Source organism: Zalophus californianus, chromosome 12, assembly GCF_009762305.2.
Source record: "Zalophus californianus isolate mZalCal1 chromosome 12, mZalCal1.pri.v2, whole genome shotgun sequence".
Taxonomy (NCBI): Eukaryota; Metazoa; Chordata; class Mammalia; order Carnivora; family Otariidae; genus Zalophus; species Zalophus californianus.
Genome location: NC_045606.1, coordinates 91,623,626 through 91,643,694, shown reverse-complemented (window position 1 = coordinate 91,643,694; position 20,069 = coordinate 91,623,626). Strand labels below are relative to the sequence as shown.

Genomic DNA, 20,069 nt, shown 5'->3' with positions numbered 1-20,069 from the left:
AATAGTGCTGATTTTTAGAACCCCTTGTGATGATTTTACTTCAACTCTCTCTCCACAAACCTTTGTTCATGTGAATATTCACACCTACAATTTCCTTTCCATTCCACCTGCCATTGCTATAATGTCGGCCATCGTTTTTCACTTAAATGTAATGAATGCCTTAATTTATCCTAACTTATCCTGCATAATATCATCTAGTATTTCTAAAATACCATTTCATATATCATTCCCCTGCTCAAAATGCTTCAGAAGCAACTCAACTATTATAAAACAAATCCAAAACCTTTAATATGGCATTAATTAAATGCCTTCAACATGTTGATTTAAACTACCTTTCCAATTTTTTCTTACAATTTTCCAACTGGAACACTTGGATCCATTCAATCTATCTGTCCACTCTCCTCCTAAACACACTTGTAAGCTTCTCTTTCCTCCACCTTCCCCTTACTGGGAATAATCTTACTCCTCCCTGAATTCTCCCACCCTTCCCAGCTAGTAAGTTTCAAATTTTTTTCTCCTTGATGCTTTCTACTTAAAATCAAAATGATCTTCTTCAGCTCTCCTAACATATTGTTTGTCTAGGCACAGCTAGCTGCCTGTAGACTTACCTAGGGAAAACTAAAATGCAAATAGGTTCTATCGGAATGGGCACAGAAGTACAAATAAATTAAGGCATAACTAGAGAGATTTAGGAACATTTAAGTCAAGTCAAGGTGGTCAGCAGTTACCACAGGGAAGTACAGCTGTTATGAATCCATAATATATGCAATAAAATGGCTAATTAAGTAAATGTGAATCAATTATAGTAAACAAAATGGCTAAAGCTTTACTTAACAGTAAAAGTATTAATCTTAATAATAATCCTTCTCAAAAAAGGATGTTACAAGTCTAAGATCTTCCCCAAGCATCCTATCAATTATAGCATAACAATAATGAAGGTATAAATTACATATACTATGACACATGCATTCAAGTTAACAGCCATTTTAAAGTAATGTGGCAGAGGAATATTTAATAATATAGAAGGCAACAAAAGCAGTTTACCAAATGCTATGTACCGTTCAGGCTATTCATAGAAAGGTAATATTCACTAAGCATGTGACAGTGTCCAACTTAATGGGTAATTGTGGAGATGACATTAAAATAACAAGATCTTGCTTTTTTTTTAACTGAACATGCTGTTTTTATTTATTTTTTAAAGATTTTATTTATTTATCTGACAGAGAGAGCGAGAGAGCACAAGCAGGGGGAGCAGTAGAAGGAGAGGGAGAAGCAGGCTTCCCGCCGAGCAAGGAGCCCGATGCGGGGCTCGATCCCAGGACCCTGGGATCATGACCTGAGCCGAAGGCACACGCTTAACCATCTGAGCCACCCAGGCGCCCCTTGCTTTTTTAATTCTCATACAAACAGTAGGATCTCATTTATGAGAAACACAACATAGCAATATATGCCTATAGATGTATATAAAATGCTCAAAGAATTTTAACAAGCAGATCACCATGGTTATTACCAATAGGGAAGGAATATAATTGGAGGCAGTGGTGAAGGAAGATTTTGGCTTAATATGTATCATTTGAATTTTTTTTTCTTTTGGTAGGAACTGGAAACCTGCTGGACAAATTGAAAAGAGCTGTAACACTTTGAATTTGTTTTTAATAATAGGAATGTATCCACGTGTTACTTGGATGATTAAAAATAATTTTTTTAAGTGCAAGAGAGCACTTTTGTAAGCACACGATCATTTTTAAAAGCCCTGAAAGGATACACATCCAACTATTAACAGTGGTTATGCCTGGCAGTGGGAGTATAGATGATTAGGTGATTTTTATTTTCTTCTATCTGTATTTATATATTCTTTTACAGGGAACAAAACCTTTGAAATATGAAATGCTTACATAAATACATCTTTAGGAAAAGAAACTCCAACAGTGATGATCTCTGAGGAGGGAACTGGTTAGGTGGGAGTCAGGAATAGGAGGGAGATTTACTTTACCTCATATTCCCTTTGTATCTTTTGAATTTTTGTTAAGTACATGTATTACCTATTCAGAATTTTATTTTCTTAGGTTTGGACCACCAAATGTTCAATACCACTGGGTTTTCACTCCGTATACGGTTCTGCTTCCTAGTCCCACTGTGGGGAAAGAGCTGTGGACAAGCTGTATTTGACACACTCACGCCTGAGGAGCTCTTTCTTAAATTCCTCCCCAACAGCCGGGGTTAAATAGTCTTTCCTCTACCTACCAATGGCTTTCTGCCAAAGCATTTATGGTCAGGCACGTCACAGTTCCTTCCTTCATCACAGAGGCCACCAGAGTATAGTTTTCTGGCCTCAATTTACTTTTCCTCATCTCCTACACTTCCTAGAAACACTTCTCCCTTGGCTTGCCCTTTCTGCCTCACCTCCGCTTTTCTATTCTCCACCCTCTAGTTCTCTAGTTTTCCAATTATGCTCAAGTCCAGTGATATGCAAATGGTATAAACTGCCAAACACTGGAGAACTGCCAAAAAGACTATTCACAAATATTAAACATTGGAGAACTGCCAAAAAGACTATTCACAAATATTAAAATTTCACCTAAAGGAATTCAAGATAAATTGGCAAAGGATTATATCACAGTGTCCTCCCCATTAGGCCTGTTTTGAACTGGTCTCTTTTCCAGCAGCCTTAGCATGGAGACTCCCTGCAGTAGAATCAAAGTCTTATTTGATAAATTCCCTGGACCTTTGCAGTTGTTGATGTTTCACAGTTCACACAATAAATGCCTCTGATAAAAACACAAAGTTTATTTCCCAAATTAAAGAAGAAAACCTTGAGTTCTGCTACACCTAAAATGAAGAACCCACTTTAAATCTATTCCCCTAGGGCACTGGTTTACTATGACTCAGATGAAAATGACTTACTGAATCATTAGTACCTGTTTAACCTGATAATCAGTGTTTCAAGCCAACGCTGTCTGATTACACTATAACACTAACCTGGAAAACAAACAAGGGGCACCTGGGTGCCTCAGTCGGTTGAGCATCCAACTCTTGATTTTGGCTCAGGTGGTGATTTCTTCGGCCTTGAGATCAAGTCCCTACATGCTCAGCAGGAATCTGCTTGAACATTCTCTCCCTCTCCCCACCCACTGCTCTTTCTCTCTCTCTAAAATAAACAAATAAACCTTAGAAAGAAAAGAAAAGAAAGAGGAGGGAGAGGGGCGCCTGGGTGGCTTCAGTCGGTTAAGCGGCTGCCTTTGGCTCAAGTCATGGTTCCGGGGTCCTGGGACCAAGCCCCGCATCGGGCTCCCTGCTCGGCGGGGAGCCTGCTTCTCCCTCTCCCTCTGCCTGTCTCTCTGCCTACTTGTTCTCTCTGTCAAATAAATAAATAAAATCTTTAAAAAAAAGAGAGAGATGTTCTTAGTACAGGACCCCCTCCCCCAGTGGCCTCCAGGTAACAAGAAACCTAACTAATAAGCAACGTTCATTGATCACCTATGGAAGACAGAGGAAGCCTGACACTGAATGCTAAGACTCCAGTCTTATAACTGAGAAGAAAATATCTCCTGGTCACCAAGCTTCCCTATTTGTCCCAGCCCAGTCACAACCTTATCCTTCTCCACTTATGTTGATTTTCTTAACCTAGCGATAGAAAAGAGAAGAAATTTAAGTCAGTGGAAAGACAACCAAGAGCTGACTTAACAGCACAGCTACAGCATAAACAGATTTCTTTAATCACCACTTAGGATATAGGGCCTTCCTTCCAAATACCCTAAAACTGCTGATTCTCAATTGTTCCTAATGGATTTAAGGAAGTTGAAGAGAATTTTAACTAAAAGAGGCCAAGTAACTGAAAGGGCATGTCATGGCAAGTGATTACAACTGGTAACTGCAAACAAAACAAAACAAAACAAAAAAACTATTACTTAAGAATTCTTCCTTGCCCTGTATTTATAAACCCCCCAACCTCAGTTTGTTTTAAAAGGTTATAATGTTTTTGCTGTATATGTAGTATCATACTATATATAGTAATGTTGTTGATCTATAAAGCTAAATACACTGGTACTTGTGCTTCATAAGTGGAATTTATTTTGTGCTGGTGTTAACAAGTATTTATCCAAACTGTTTTACTCAAAGTCCTACCATGTTGATCTATATGGACCAGACCCAACACAAGGCCAAAACATATAGAGGAAAACCAGCCAAGGAAGTTCCCAAGGAAGCACTAACCCCTCAGCAAGTGTAGATGATCATCTAATATGAGTAACTAGAGAATTCTTAAACCCCCTAGAAAGAGTGCATAAATGTTTTCTCACATCCATTGTGTCAGTCTCATATCTGAGGACGCTTCTTAAACAAGCCATAATATTTCAAGTGTAAAAGCATATTTCCTTTCCACTCAACTGAGCAGTATTTACTGTGAAGAAGTCACTCACTGGAAATTACAGTTATTCCAAATATTGCCATTTTCTTATTGCAGCATTATTTACAGTAACCAAATTATGGAAGAAACCCAAGTGTCCATCAGCAGATGAATGAATAAGGAAGATATGGTGTATATATATATATATATATACACACATATACACACAATGGAAATTACTCAGCCATAAAAAAAAAAGAATGAAATCCTGCCATTTGGGACAACATGGATGGATCCAGAGGATATAATGCTAAGTGAAATAAGTCAATTAGAGAAAGATAATAAATGCTATATGATTTCACTCATATGTGGAATTTAAGAAACAAAAGAAATGAACAAAGGAAAAAAGAGGCACACCAACAGACTCTTAACCATAAAGGAACAAACTAATGATTACCAGAATGGGGGGGGGGGGGTGGCTGAAATGGGTGAAGGGGATTAAAAGTACACTTATCATAATGAGCACTGAGTAAAGTACAGAATTGTTGAATTGCTGTATTATACACCTGAAACTAATATAACACTGTATGTTAAGTATACTGGAAATTAAATTAAAAGCTTTGCCATTCTTTAGAAAATATCAGCACAAAATCCATTTTAAAAGCCTTATAACAAGAAAATCAAGACTTTTTATAAATATACTTTGTTTTTGATTGAAAACAGTATTAACTCCATTTGAACAACTGCTTTTTTTAACTGCTTTATTTAGAAGACTGCTCAGAATTACTCTTATACCATCAAATCTACCTTTATCCTCCCTTTTAAAATAAATATGAAGCTATTAGGGCTCTGAGAGTTTAAAATTAAGCATTAAATGTGGTATTCAAAGTCCATATGGTAAAGTAAGTGAATTTTAAAGTCATAATATGATTTCAGAAATGCTAATAAATGCTTGGCAGAATACATGTCTTCCTATTCCATAGGTCATTCAGATTCAAACAGTCTTAGCTGAGCCACTGCTAGGCACTAGATACTGTGCTAAGCACTTTCATTTAGATTACTAAATTTATATCCAGTTCCAGAATAACATGATCTTTCAAGATGGCTGGGGTAACAGAGTGAGAAAAATCACTATAGGAAATCTTCCAACCAAATCTTCTAGGTTACTCTATGCCCTAGAAGGCTTAGGGAACAAGTACGAACAGTATTTGCTGATCTATGGTACATCCAGCCTCAGAAAAAGGATACACAATCTAGAAACCATCTAAAAACTGAGCTGGAAATTCAGGATATTCAGGAAAGTAGGATATTTAGCCTAAACATTTAGAGCCTTAAAATTGCCAATGAGGAAAAGAACACAACTCTCTAAACTGTATCCTGCTTCCTTCCTATAGTGACCAACAAGAAAAACTTGGAGCCTATAGAGAAGTGTCCAAAGTTGGACTTAGCTCTGTAACAAGATTTATGTACATTAACTAATTCAGTATACTTTAGGTAAAATTAAGTACCAAAGAGTTGTATTGCTCTTTTCCCAAGAAAATACGTAGCAACTGATGCTGAACATGCACTGTCACATTACCTAAAGAATGACATAAGAGGAGACAAGACACAGGCAATAAAAACAGGACCGGATGGAGGGGAAAAAACTGTTCGATACAGGGTGCTATTTTTAATAATTTTATACTCCCTGTAATTTCTATTACTGCATTTCAACTACCAAGACTGCCTCCATCCTTCTTCCCCAAGCAACTGCTGCAAAAAAAAAAAAAAGGCACGTCCTAAGCTCCACGGCTCTCCTTCCTTCTCCCACAAGCGGCAGCCTGTTCCACGTCACACACACGACTCCTCTCCAGCACAAGCAATGGCTATGCATACTCACCACCACAGGAAGCCCAGAAACTTGCCTCCAGGCCTCCCACCACACCACTCAATTAGCTACTAACGTCACTTACAGACCCAGCCACCCCTCAGTGCATCTTATTTGTCCCCATATCTGGAAACCCCCAATGCAGTTTAACTTGCTCAGTTCTCTGAAACTTCCCGCAAATGCATTCTCCTCCACGATGGAAATGGCATGCCCTCCCACTTGTACCAACCACTCTGCTCACAGAAGAGAAGGGGCAGAATGTAAGCGTAGATGGACTGATGAGTTAAATACATTAGAAAAAAAATAGTGAAGCAAGTACACCAATGTCTCCAGCTAAGGCTTGAGAGCTGGATGTGGCCCAGAGATGTTCTGTTTTGTCCAGCCGGTGTTTTAGGCCAATGTTTAAAAGTAAAAGAAAGAGGAAAATCCAGACTTCAGCCTTCTTTTGAGAAATGTAAAGATCTGGCAACCCTAAGCCCAGGTCCCTGCAAAGTGACAAGGGCTGGCACTGAGTAGCAGCTGTCCCCTAGTTCAGATAATCCCCCACTTTACTGTCCACCTGGCCTGCTTCACTGGTGGTTCAGTGGGCATGTGGGGGACATCTGACTTTGCTACTCCTGAACTACAGAACACTAAAGGATCTATTAGACGGTAAAGCATAGTCAATAAAGATCTTCAATGATTGTTTAAGAGTGATCTTTTGTGAGAGCACTGGACAAAGTGTCTTCTCCTCGTTCAGTTTTGGCCCAATGAGTTTCTTAAAGGACTCCAAATAATTTATTGTGGTCTTTAAGAAGACCCTAATAATGAAGAAGAACCTGTAAAGAATGACTGAAAGACTAAAGATAAAGGCCATTTGGAACAGAATGCCTGAACTAAACTAAAAGATCAAAATCCCGTGGGGTAGTCAGTTAATAAGAGATTAAAAAATCCCATACATGTTTATGTTACAAAGAATTTATGACATGTACAGAATAAGAACAGTTCTCTACAAGAGTGATATGTTTATTTATTTTAAAGATTTTATTTATTTGAGAGAGAGAATGAGATAGAGAGAGAGCATGAGAGAGGAGAGGGTCAGAGGGAGAAGCAGACTCCCTGCCGAGCAGGGAGCCTGATGCAGGACTCAATCCCGGGACTCCAGGATCATGACCTGAGCCCAAGGCAGTCGGTTAACCAACTGAGCCACCCAGGCACCCAAAAGTGATATGTTTAAATAAACAGGGTTTCTTATTTAGATAGCACTTTATTTATTTTTTTACAAGATTTTATTTATTTATTTGACGGGGGGAGAGAGACAGACAGACAGACAACGAGAGAGGGAACACAAGTAGGCGGGCGGGAGAGGGAGAAACAGGCTTCCCGCTGAGCAGGGAGCCAGATGCGGGGCTCGATTCCAGGACCCTGGGATCATGACCTGAGCCGAAGGCAGATGCTTAACAACTGAGCCACCCAGGTGCCCCTTAGATAGCACTTTAAATATTTCCAACATTAAAAATCTATTTTTTCATCTGACGTTGACAAAACCCCTGTGCTATAAATACAAAGTTGGCTAAGCAGATCTTGTTTTCCCCTCACAGATAGCAAAGCATAAAAAAGCCAAGAGCCTGTCCTAAGGTCACCCAGCTAGTTAATATGGCAAAAACAGGATCAGAATCCAGCTGTGTTAACTCATAATCCTGTGCTCCTTCCACTACAATACATTGTTGCTGCCTCTTATCCACTGGATATCCCACAAAGGCTAGAAAAGCTATTCCAGGGATTACAGAGAAATGTGGTTCCACAAGAGACTGGAAGAATCCATTCAATGACTCTGCACCAAAGTCTCCAAAATTCCTTCCAATTTCAAGAATGGAACTGGCCCTTCTACTCACTTTCAAATCCCCAGAGTCTTTCAATTCCATAGACATTGTTTGGTACTATATTTGTGTGTTGTATGTATGTCTCGTCCTCCCAATTATTTTGAAAGCTCCAGGAGAGAATGACTATCAAGACCCTTTGTATGTCCAATGTTAATGCTCACTTTTTTTATATACAAAACTTAACAAAAAACTGCACCTCTTGTTCCAAGAAACAAAGAGCTAGATGTAACCTTAAGTGATTTTCAGAAATAATGACAAGAATATCTAAATTATAATATGAAGGAAACAAAAGTTAAGAGGAAAAGGTGGCTAGTTTTATGTTTTATAAGCCTCTAAGAATTAAGTCCTCTTTTTATCACTGCCAAAAAAATTTTTTTAAGGGAAATGTAACCTTGGTGTGTTAACATTTTGCAAGATTTTACATACAATATTTAAAACTTTATTTACTTAAAATACAAATAAACATAGCTCTTGTTGCTTGTCTTAGCGGCGTGGAGGTGGCAGTAACGATGAGGCAGAAGCACTACCTTGAGGCTGCGGCGCGGCAACTACACGGTAGCTGCCTGGGCCAGGCCCGCTATCTCCTATGATAACATAACTTTTGAAGGAACATGTCCATACTGTTTCCAGTTGCTGGTTTTGGATAACTCTCGAGTGTGCCTCAAACCCAAGTCCAAACTGACACCCAAAATACAAAAACTTCTTACCCGAGAGGCAAGAAATTATACACTCAGTTTTAAAGAAGCAAAAATTGTGAAAAAATACAAAGACTCCAAAAGTGTATTGTTGACTACTTGTAAAACATGCAACAGAACAGTTAAACATCATGGTAAAAGTAGAAGCTTTCTCTCAGCACTGAGGAGCAGTCCTTCCACTCCTACGAGCAAGCTCAGCCTGAAGACGCCAGAGAGAAAGACTCCGAGTTCTGCAGACTTGAATGAGAAGTGTGGTTCCAAAGGCAAGAGCCCAGCCTTGATATTCAGGACACCTACATCTGGACAGTCAGCACCCACTTGCTCCTCAAAGAATGTGAGCAAAACAAAGAAACACTTCTCTCAACTAAAAATGTTGCTTAGTCAGAGTGAATCCCAAAAGAATTCAAAGGTGGACTTCAGAAATTTCTTACTATCTTTGTAAAAGATGGGCTGTGGAAATAAATGTTTAATGCAATTTCTGAAACTAAAGTTAGTCAGAAAAACATCTTTCTTAAAACTTTTATTTGTTCTGGGGTACCGGGTTGGCTCAGTCAAATAAGCATCTGCCTTTGGCTCCGGTCATGATCTCAGGGTTCTAAGGATGGAGCCCCACGTTGGGCTCCCTGCTCAGCAGGGAGTCTGCTTCTACCTCCCCCAGCTTGTGCTCTCTCTCTCTCTCCCTTGCTCACTCTCAAATAAATAAATAAAATCTTAAAAAAAAACCTCAAAAAAATACAAACATATAATATACGCATAAGTCTAAATAGACATATATAGACATCTGAATTTGCTACCACTGAACACCAAAAAAAACCTTAGTTGTTTAGGAGTCATCTTTTCTGACAGCCCAGAGCCTAGAGCTGGATGAAGCGTCTTCTTCCAGGTCACTTTTAGCTGGATATTTTTCTTACAAGGGTCCAAATAATTTGTTATAATATACCTATTTAATACCTATAATACTCATGGCAAATAAAGGCTTCAAGAGGTAGGACATTTTAAATCTCTACTTAGAATGGAAATAAAAGAGTAGCCAAAAGAAAAATCTAGAGAATTACAGCCCATTAATTTGAATTATAACAAGAGCAACATTTTATCCCTGCACAATGACAGTGCCTGGAGATATCCCAGTTATCTGGTGGAACTCAAGTTTACAGATCAACCAACTTCTTCAGAACATTGGTTTTTCCATGCCAAGTATGATCCAAGGGCTCTCCAAGATGATTTAATGCTAACTCTGAGGCAGTACATCACATACTGAATCACATTACTTATAGATTCATATGCTAGGAATTTTTCCATTTGCAAAGGACAATTCTAATCCTTAGTTTTAAAACCTAGGGAAAAATAAGCACTCTAATGTAGTGCTGGCGGGAATGGAAACTGGTAACTAAGGAACTGGTAATTTGGTAATATATACCCAAACTAAATAAACTAAATAAACACATAAATCTTTTGACCTAAAAATTCCACTTCTAGGAATCTGTCCAACAGATAAACTCACAAATGTGTGAAATGCCATGCTACTAAGTAATTTACTGTAGCACTATTTACAAAAGCAAATTTTTGGAAACAACTTAGATCATCTGGGGACTGGTTAAATAAACTGTGGTATGTCCACACAATGGAATACCATGCAGCCCTAAAAAGAGAGAGAGAGGAGAGAAAGAAGAAAGCTCTCTTTGTACTGATATGAAAAAATCTCCCAAGCTAGAGTAACTGAAAAGAAGAGCAGAACTGCATCTTCTGCAATGTGTAAAAGAGATGTGGGGGGGGCAGTTAATACATGTGTATACAGAGATATACATAAACATCTCTAGAAGGACCCCCAAAAGCATTACATGCCTCTAGGAAGTGAGATTATCTGGGTAAACAACAGAATGAAAGATTTTTCACTCTATAATTTTTGAGTTCTGAACCATGTAAACATATTGCCTGGTTAAAACATTAAATTTCACCAACGTATTAGCTTGTATAAAAAAGCCATAGGGGTGCCTGGCTGGCTCAGTCAGTAAGGCATGTGACTCTTGGTCTTGGGGTCATGTGTTTAAACCCCACGCTGGGTGTAGAGATTACTTAAAAATAAAAAAAATATATATATATATATATAAAAAGCCATAGTATGTTATGATTTATAATTTGAGAACATTATATTGTAATTAAACACTACAGTTTAAGTAACAACTTCTGCTACTTTTTCCATCAAAACACCGACCAGACCATCCCTAAAAGTATTATATAGTCACAGAATATAAAGCCAGGAGGAGGCTCGAAAAATCTTCAGAAAAAGAAAATTGGGGCCCAAAAAGGTTAAATAACTTCACCAAAGGACAATCTGCAGGTGGCAAAGTATGGCCTACAACCTGACCTACATTCCAAAGTATTCTCATACATTTCCCCCACCCCAAACAGATTCATTAGCACAAGGAGCCAACCACTGTCAACCAAGATCCCAGTTGCATCTGCAGGATAACAGGAATGACAGGGCTATGTAAGCTGGCCTCCTATCTCTGTGAGATACTTTTTAATGCTCAGAGAGGAACCAGAAGGGGTCTTGCTTTTCATGAGTTATGTTTCAGCGAAGTGTCATGGAGTAAAGCCATAGGATAAAGATGGGGAGGGAGGGAGCTTTCCTACAAACTCAGTTATCCTAGAAAATGTGAGAAAAGTGTTAAGCAACTTCACAATAAGGTAATTAGAATTCACTTTTACATTAAAACAAATATCTACATATGGCACAGGATGCAAAACGTACATGAATGTTTAAAGTAAACAAGATACTTTCAAAGAAATTCCATGCTGCTGCTGATTGCTTCTGATCCCAGAAATGTGTATGCTAGAAATACACACATTCATTCTCTTAAACTCAAAAGAGGCAGGAAGGCTTGAGAACTAGTACACCAGAGGAATTAACGTAGCCTTCTCAATGGCAGTGGAAAAGGCAAAGGATTAGAGCTAGACAGACTGGCTATGCAGCCTGGTTCTTGCCACTGTGTGACCTTGAGCTCAGAGCCTCAGTTTCTTCATTTGTAAAATGTGGTCAATATTACTTACTATGTAGTTTTACTAGAAGGATGGGAGATAATATATGTTAAGCAAGTTGCCTGGACTCTAGAAGGAGTACAATAAATGATGGCTACTATTATGACCATCACAAACCTGTCAGAATCTTTGTCTAACCATTTATTTGGATTCAATTCATGAGAACAAAATAAGGTGGGCAATGGATGTTACAAGCCCTCCCAACCAGTCCCCAGGAGGAAAAAAAAAAAAAAAAAACGCAGTAAGGTAAAATTACCTAAATGAAGAGTATATTATACTTACATATTTCATTTCAAACTTCTTAGCCAACATTTCCACTTCTTGCCTCTCTTGATGCTCATCATTAAATGGGTCTTCTGTGTGAATGGGCTTCTTCTGATTCAAAGTAAAGAGGAAAAGAAACAGAAGTACTAATATTACTTCAACTGGAGTTTAATGTATCCTTAAATTTAATAATTACAGTCAAATTTTCCAAATATTAACAAATAAGTTAGAAGCATTAAAAATAACTAGAAAGAAATGTTGGTTTGTAGCAAAAATACTTGCCGTTTTAATGGATTCTTACACATTCTCAAGTTTTTTGTTGGTTAAGAACTCAACAAATCGTCTCCTCCTACAAAATGATCTATGGTCACCCCATCCAAAATAAAAAGGCCAAAAATTCCCCAAGAAAATTAGATAAAAATGAAAATCCCACTTATAACTCTAATTTGAGATCTTTCCCCCCAAAATAACTGCTTTGGTCAGGAAATGCTTCTCAAAGGATTGACGGGTTATTAATCGGCATCGACCCTGAATCATCCGCCCTGAGCTATCACAAGGGTATCTGTAGCCGCTACAGCCTTCTGCTGAGGCCCAGCATCAAAACCTCAATCTACAACCTCCTTCTTGTCCATGAATATTCATTCAGGGAGTACATACTACTCTTAAAGCTAGAAAAGTGAAAGCTGCAAATAGATTACATTACCGTGGCTTCCTTCTAGCAGGGGAGAATGAAAGTTTATCATAACACATGGTTTTAAAAAACCACACACACAGCTAGGATCCCACATTTACCATCTATTTACCAAAGCAAACAAAAAGATAAATCACATCCTTTATTCAAGTTTACTACTTTAGCAGACACCTTTCATAAAAATAGAGGTTTTCAATAAAAAAAGGGAAAACAAGGAGCTGCGTATGAATAAAAATGCTACTTGTATCTAATTATGGACAACTGACAAAAAGTTAATCTTTTAAAAAAGGAAGGTTAGATGTTTTTACTGAAATAGCATCTTCAAGTAATTAAAAATAAAGTATATTACAACTGAAAGACTGGATACAGATTTGGCTGAACCTGAAGAAAAAAATGCAGAAGGGACAAAGATCTGCACACTTGGGAAATGACACACTTCATCCTGGATATGAAGGCTGAGATACGATTAGTCTAAAAATATGACAGAAAAATATTTAAAGAATACAAACAATTCACAGACCTAAGGCATTACAATAAAGGGATACTCTCAAAGCTTAAAAAATTAATTTCAGAATCAATGTTTTAAATTATCTATTGGAATAAGTAATGTATTTACAGAATCCTTTATCCCAGAGTTATCAGTGGAATAAATATATATGACCCAAAAGGAATAAATAAACCAGCAGGAAGAGACCGATAATGAAATAAATACTAGGCATGTTCAGGGGATAGCCTTAACTTAAGACTAAAGGACAGTGAGCAACCACCATGCCTTGACATTATCAATTGTTGCTTCATGTCACTGTGAAGTCTAAATACAAGGTCTTATTACTGGCCTGCCTCATTTTATATGTGAAATATAAACACATGGACATATATTTTTTTAATAAGAATCACTTTAAATGCCATTATATAACATTCTGTATAGATTTTATAGAGGACTCAAGCATAAATCTGTTACTCTTGACAGTCTATAAAAATAGAGTTAAGAAAAGTGACTCATTTTTCTCTCATAGTTAAGAAATAAACCCCTACCCACAACCAAGGCTCTAAATGAGCTTCATGTTTTTCACATGAAAGGATAATCTGCAAATCAGTAAATATCAAAATTACCAACTACCCATAGGCAATAACATTATAATAATTTTGTCCTTTGATGTTAACTCATTAACACCATCTTCAGGAGATCTTTCACAAGTTATTGAAAATATGCAGTATGACAAGCAACGGAATAGCACAGAATTCTCTAACAGTATAATTACATTGACACTATAATCACTTATTCTTCTTTTTATAGTAAATGTTCAACTAACCACATTCACAAGTGGATGTTCTGGTTAACTGACTCTCTGGTTTACTATGAGTTAAACAAAATTACTTGCATATCAATTACTGCCAGAACTTATTTCTACACTGTGCTATTTTTCTTTAGTCAGAAATGGTGAACAAATTAATCTTTAAGGATAGAGACGACTGCAGTTCCTCAGTCATCATCCTGAACCATCTCACTCAGGGTTTAGTAGTCTACAGAGATAACAAAGTTAAAGGTTTAGCTACCCTGTGTCCTTAAAACCTGACAAGAAGGGGTTTTGTTTTTCATATTTTGCCACCATATGCTCATTTAACTGTGCTTTTCCTCATTAAAAAAAGAGTGTACAAAAAATTCTGATTGCACTCAGTTAATCAGGGTTTCACTGTTCATTTCATATTTATGAAGGGGGATGATTTAAATGCACCCCAATATAGGTGGTATTCACATGTGACAGATTTATAACTGTACCTATCAACTAAAATCTTATTCAGTAATAGATGGCTATTTCAAAATTCATAATCTTTTTTCTTTTCATTTTATACCATCTCTTTCCCTCCCCTTTCTACTCAAACTGTTACATGATAAATTGCTCAATTACAACAACTCAAAATTTAGACTATTTTGAAAATAGTGTAACATCCTTAAAAATAACTAGATTCTCCTTGAGAGGAAGAAAAACCAAATTTGGGAATCGCCACTCTGCAGATCAATTCTATTGGTCTCATTTTGCTTTTTTTGGTTTCTACTACTAGGATTTCCTTTCATGGAAATATCACAACTTCATTTACAGAAACGTTTTCTATAATTCCTTATGTAATAAATACGTTCATTGGGAGTAATCATTGGTAAATCTGGCAAAACTTGGTCGCAAAGGTACATTGTATAAACAATGGATTTTTTTAATTCAGAATACAACAAACGATATATGGTTGAATATACAAGAAAATTTGACCAATATACCTCTAAGTTGATAGTATAAATAGAAAAATTAAACTGAATTATCTTTGTCCTATTACAGGAAACTAGTAGTTCTGATATCAGATTAGCAAGGAAGGGTGTAAAAATTAACTTTTTTGTCATAATTAAAAGGTATGTATCTATTATTAATTTATCATGGCATGAATATCATAGCATCAAGAGGATCATAACAGAAATCTCTGTATTTCTACTATAACTCTCATTTGAGTTCATTTTGGCAGGATCCTCTAAATTTAAACTATACAATTTTAAGAAATTTTGTTTTACTAAGAATCGGTACTGGTATAGAAAGAAGTACTAATAAAATTACGTACAAGCACTTTGTGCATTAGCCTTCTCAATTGTAAAGTGGGGATAATGGTTCCTACCTCAAGGAGCTCTGCTGAACTAAATTCCGTAAGCCATACACCTTACTTAGAACTGTGTCTGGCATGCACACAGGAAGAATTCAATAAATGTTAGCTACCGTAATGTATTTACCCAAATATGATGCTTTTCATCCGTAATTTATAAAGTAGGTTAGGGAATAAAACTGCAAACTCACTTAGATTAGATCAAATACAATTTGAAAAATGCTCCAATCTACTATTTTCAAATGCTTTTGGAAAAAAAATAACATCGCATTTATAAATAGTAGGGGCACTAAAGTAGGTCTGAAGGACAAAATGTTTGTGGAAATGGCCAAAATGATCTCTACCCTTAACAATTCATTTTGCTTGCAAACACTTAGTAGTGATTTGACCACACAACAGCATTTGTAAATAACGATCAAAAGATTAATTGGCCTTAAAAGAAACAAAATCCAGTGACATTGTTTAATATTTTTAAACCAAAGTATCATTGTTTTAACTATAAAGATAGTTGAGAATGAAAACAAAACAAATGACTTCTGGAGTCCATTAGACCTGTGCTAAAGCAAAACGTAAGCGCATAATCTCTAAACAACAGAAGAAACTGTTCTCTTATTACTGTTACTCTATCATTTCCCTTTCTGGTTTACTTCTAAAGATCACCAAAACCTACAATAAAAATTACAATTACCAACAAACCTCTCCTATTACTGTTGTTCACCAGTTCCATCAAAGGCATACCTATATATTTTCAACAGTTCCTAAAAATTCAAAGCTGTTTTTCATCGTTCTCCAAACGATATGTATTTTGATATACACTCAAAATAAGAGAGTACGACGGTAGGCGCCAAATAAAACAGGAGACACCTTCCCATTCAATTACAGTAAAAACAAACTCTAGAGAAAACAAAGCTAAGTACGTGTACCAATACCAAGGTGAGAGAGAAAAATAAGTAACCAAGTAACTAATCCGCTTCTTCATTCCTAGAGTGGAATCCTTAGTCTGAAAAATTTTAGATTACTTTCAAATACCCTTCAATTAAGAGAAATACCCCCACGCTCGCAAGCACATCTCGGCGCCAAGCTTAACAAATAGTGATGAAGAGGAAGATGATATGGAGGGGTTACACTATCTCGCTGCTTCGGATGGGGGGCGTGTCCCCCAAGGTTTTCTCTTCCTTTCTACTGGAACGACTGCTGGAGCTCCACAAGGAAAACCCAACCACGTAACTTGCAGAGCCCCCAAATTTTGCGTGGGGAGCAGAAAGGAGTAAATTCTGAGGTCTCGAAAGGTGCAGAGGAAAACCGGTTCCGAGCGGCATTTGGAGCGGGAGCACGAGGCGGGGGGGGGGGGGGTCGGTGAAGGCGGGGGGGAGCCTTGGCCAACCCTAGGGAGCAGGAGAAAAGCAGCACCAACCACTCGTCCCCCCCGCTCGGCCCCTGCCCCCTCCAGCCCACCCTCCCAGGCGACCTGAGACGCGCAAAGCCGGCGTCGGAAGGTGCGAACCACTGGGAGAGGCGGACGCGTCCTGAAGCTCCCAGGGGCTGGGGGGTGAGGGAGAATCCTCTGTACCCGTTGTTCTCCGCACAGCAGCAGCTCCGGGTAACTGAACTCCACGCAGCTCTCGTCGGTGGGATCCTTGAGCACCAGCTCCAGGCGCACTGTCTCCCTCGGCGGCCTCTGCTGCGGCTCGGCCCGGGAAGCCGACTCTCGCGGCGGGGGCGGCTGCAAGTGCAGCTGAGAGAGCAGCGGCGGCGGCGGCGGCGGCGGCGGCTCGGGCCGCGGGGGCTCCCGCTGCAGCGACATGGGCGGCTCGGCGCGGCTGACCTCGCGCTGGGGGAGCGGTTTCTCCCGCGGCGGAGGCTGCGCGTCCGACCGGGGGGCAGCCTCCCGCGGGGCCGGCTGCTCCACCCGGGCCGGTTCGCGGTACGGCTGCGGCTCCAGCCGGGGGGGGTCGCGAGGGTATTCGGGCTCGCGTTCGGCCCCCGGGTAGTCGGCCTCGCGCCGCCTCACCGGTGACAGGCTAATAAACGCTACTCTGCGTGGCTCCGCCATCCCCACTGTTCTGGCCCTCTGCCTTCGCTCGAGCCGGCGCTCGGTTCTACGCCGAGTTGTTTGCCTGCCCGCTCTTCCTTTTGCTTTCCGTCGCTTTTATTCCCTCCACCACCCTCAGTCGTCTCTGCCGACGCCACCGTGAGTGCGGACCGTGCCCCCTTCCCCGCCACTATGTTCTGATGAGCTCCACCGCCATCGCCAGGGTCGCCGCAGCCGCCATGTTGGATCCCCCACATAAATAGAAGCAGGCCGCTGAGCGGGCGCATGCGCAGACAGGAGACGCTCGCGTCCACCGTCGTGGCTGTGGCTCAGTTTTCCTCTTTTCCTCCCAACAGTCTGGAGTCCAGACAGGTCAGCGGAAGTGACGCTGTGGCAGGGCCGGTTTCCTTGGAAACGAAGACGCCGTCTGCGCCCTTCCCAAAAGGGAGGGGTCTGGGGTTTCCCGAGCTTCCCATTTGCACCCGGAAACCGGCGACGCATGTGGGGCTCAGCTAGGTGCAAGCGTCTGGATGTGCCTGGGACTGACCTAATCATGGCGCTGGGGCCCGTCGGGCACATAACGTCCCGCGCTCGGGTCTAGAGAACTGGGGTTGTCAAGCAGGTTATTCGAGGCGGATACGGAGAAAGGGTTGAGGGACGCGAGGACCAGCCGCAGTGCCTGCCCGCCCAGCGCCCCGCAGCCCGAAGTATCGAGGGAAGAAAGGAAATGGCTAACTCCAGCCGGACTCGCCCTGCGGCTTCTCTCCGCAAGAGCGCAACACTGACTCCCACAGGCCTCCCTTTCCTAGACCGACTCCTGTTTTTCTCGCCCGGCCGCGGTGGGGAACGTGTGTGTCACGGTCCTAAAATGCTCAGTACCGTTTTGCAGTTGGGTGATTGAACGAGTAAATGAACAGTTCTGGGCTCGTCCATAAACTTTTGAAATTAACAGAAGACTTCTCAAGAGGATTTGGTGGTATTTTAGGGAACATACTCTCTGAAAGTGGAATCTGACCCATTTCGGGGTGGAGTGGAGCCTTGATTGGGAATGCCTTGTAGGCACACCTGTGATTAATTGGAATTCAGATTTAAAAGGATGAGAGTTTATTGCCCATTTTAATCCATTAAATGGAACGCAAATTTGAGGGCCCGCTCTCTGAATCCTGAAGAGAATTCATGCCTTCTGCTAATTTCATTAACCGGATAAACAATGTTAACACCTATTGATGAGTCAGTAGGAGGTCATAGACAAATTCTCAATTTTTTAACTGTTACTTTTACTAATTGTATGAAGATAGTGATGGCATGGATGACTCCAAAGGTCCCTCCCAGCTCTAAATTGCTATCATTTTTCCTTGGCGCTCTGTTTTATCTCCACTACCTTTGCAGTTGCTCCCATTCTGATTCTGCACTAGTGGTCTCATTTCTAGATTATTTTAGTAGCACTAAGTGACCTTTCTGTCCCCAGTCTCTTCCTGTCAGTCTTGCAATGGGACTATATTAATGCTTCTCAAACACGTTTTTGTTTTAAGATTTTATTTGGGAGAGAGAGAGAGAGAATCTGAAGCAGACTCTGCACTGGGGTGGGGGTGGGGGGGGTGGGGGGGGTTGATCCCACAGCCCTGAGATCATGACCTGAGTGGAAATCAAGAGTTGGACACTTAACTGACTGAGCCACCCAGGTGCCCCTAAAACACATTTTTATTACACCATTATTTGTCCTAGCTGCAACTTACCTACAAAGTAAATTCTATACTTCATATGGAATGCATAGTCAATATCATCCACAGTTTAGCTCAGACAGCAAACTGGTGGTCTGTGGGTCAGATCATTCTGCAGGTGTGTTACTCTTCCAAAGTTATCTTGTAACTTCTAAGGCATTGTTTTTCCGACTTTTGAACCACAACTCACAGCGGGGAAATAGATTCTACACTGAAACCCAGTATACACACATATACGTGTCTGAAATACAAGTTTCACAAAATATATTGTGTAAAATAAAGGAAGAACAACAAAATTAATACAATGTAAATGTATTTTATAATACAATGTAGAAACCAATCTTAATATAAATAGTACAGAAGCAAATTAGTAAAGGTTTTATTTAATACGATGGAAGTCTTTGCCTATTCATAGGTTTATTCCAGTCCAGAATGCATGAGGACAATGCTGCATATACATCTGGTCTACTATTGAGCCTGATCTTTAACTTTATTTTTAAAATGGATCCAATTGGAAATCCTACTTCACATACATAGGCATTGTGAATAGTAACATGAGTCCACTTTCTTCTTAGCAATAATTTCTTTAATCTTAGTCTAACATAGTGATAAATTTCACGTATTGCAATCATTTTTTTCTGTGTAAATGTGGTACTAAGCCACAATAATTTATTCTCTTCATAGAACATCAACTTTAATTCAATCATTTAAGGTTTTGAAAATCAAATGACTCATAATTTTTTTCATTTACTATTTTAAATTATCTTCTGTTTTTAGTAGTTTTCAATAATTTTTTTGTATCGCTATAGTTTCCCGATCATATTTGTTGTCCCATCACTTGCAATTCTATTTTAAATTGTATAAAGTTTTTAAATACATTATATTATTATCCATTAATATAATGGATAAC

At 39.4% G+C, this 20,069-nt stretch overlaps 1 protein-coding gene, 1 non-coding gene and 1 pseudogene across 7 annotated transcripts in view; 1 reads left to right on the top strand and 2 right to left on the bottom strand.

Moving 5' to 3' along the window:
* The window catches only part of UBN2 (ubinuclein 2), an 87,577-nt gene extending 69,798 nt beyond the window's left edge, over window positions 1-17,779 (bottom strand). For 5 of the 6 annotated variants that reach the window (XR_003516392.1, XM_027573383.1, XM_027573378.1 and 2 more), the window contains exons 1-2: window positions 16,977-17,779; window positions 12,091-12,183 (exon numbers count right to left, since the gene is read on the bottom strand). Coding sequence is in view for 5 of the 6 variants with exons in the window: in XM_027573383.1 (XP_027429184.1) it covers window positions 12,091-12,183; window positions 16,977-17,459 (576 nt within the window). In the remaining variant the exon portion in view is untranslated. The remainder of the gene's footprint in view (window positions 1-12,090; window positions 12,184-16,976) is intronic. The other variant, XM_027573379.1, reaches the window with a different exon arrangement.
* LOC113912085 lies at window positions 1,590-1,641 on the bottom strand. Its single transcript, XR_003516706.1, has one exon. It is a non-coding gene; the product is annotated as a U7 small nuclear RNA (small nuclear RNA).
* On the top strand, window positions 8,584-9,211 carry LOC113911169 (annotated as a pseudogene).
* Window positions 17,780-20,069: the final 2,290 nt, after the last annotated feature.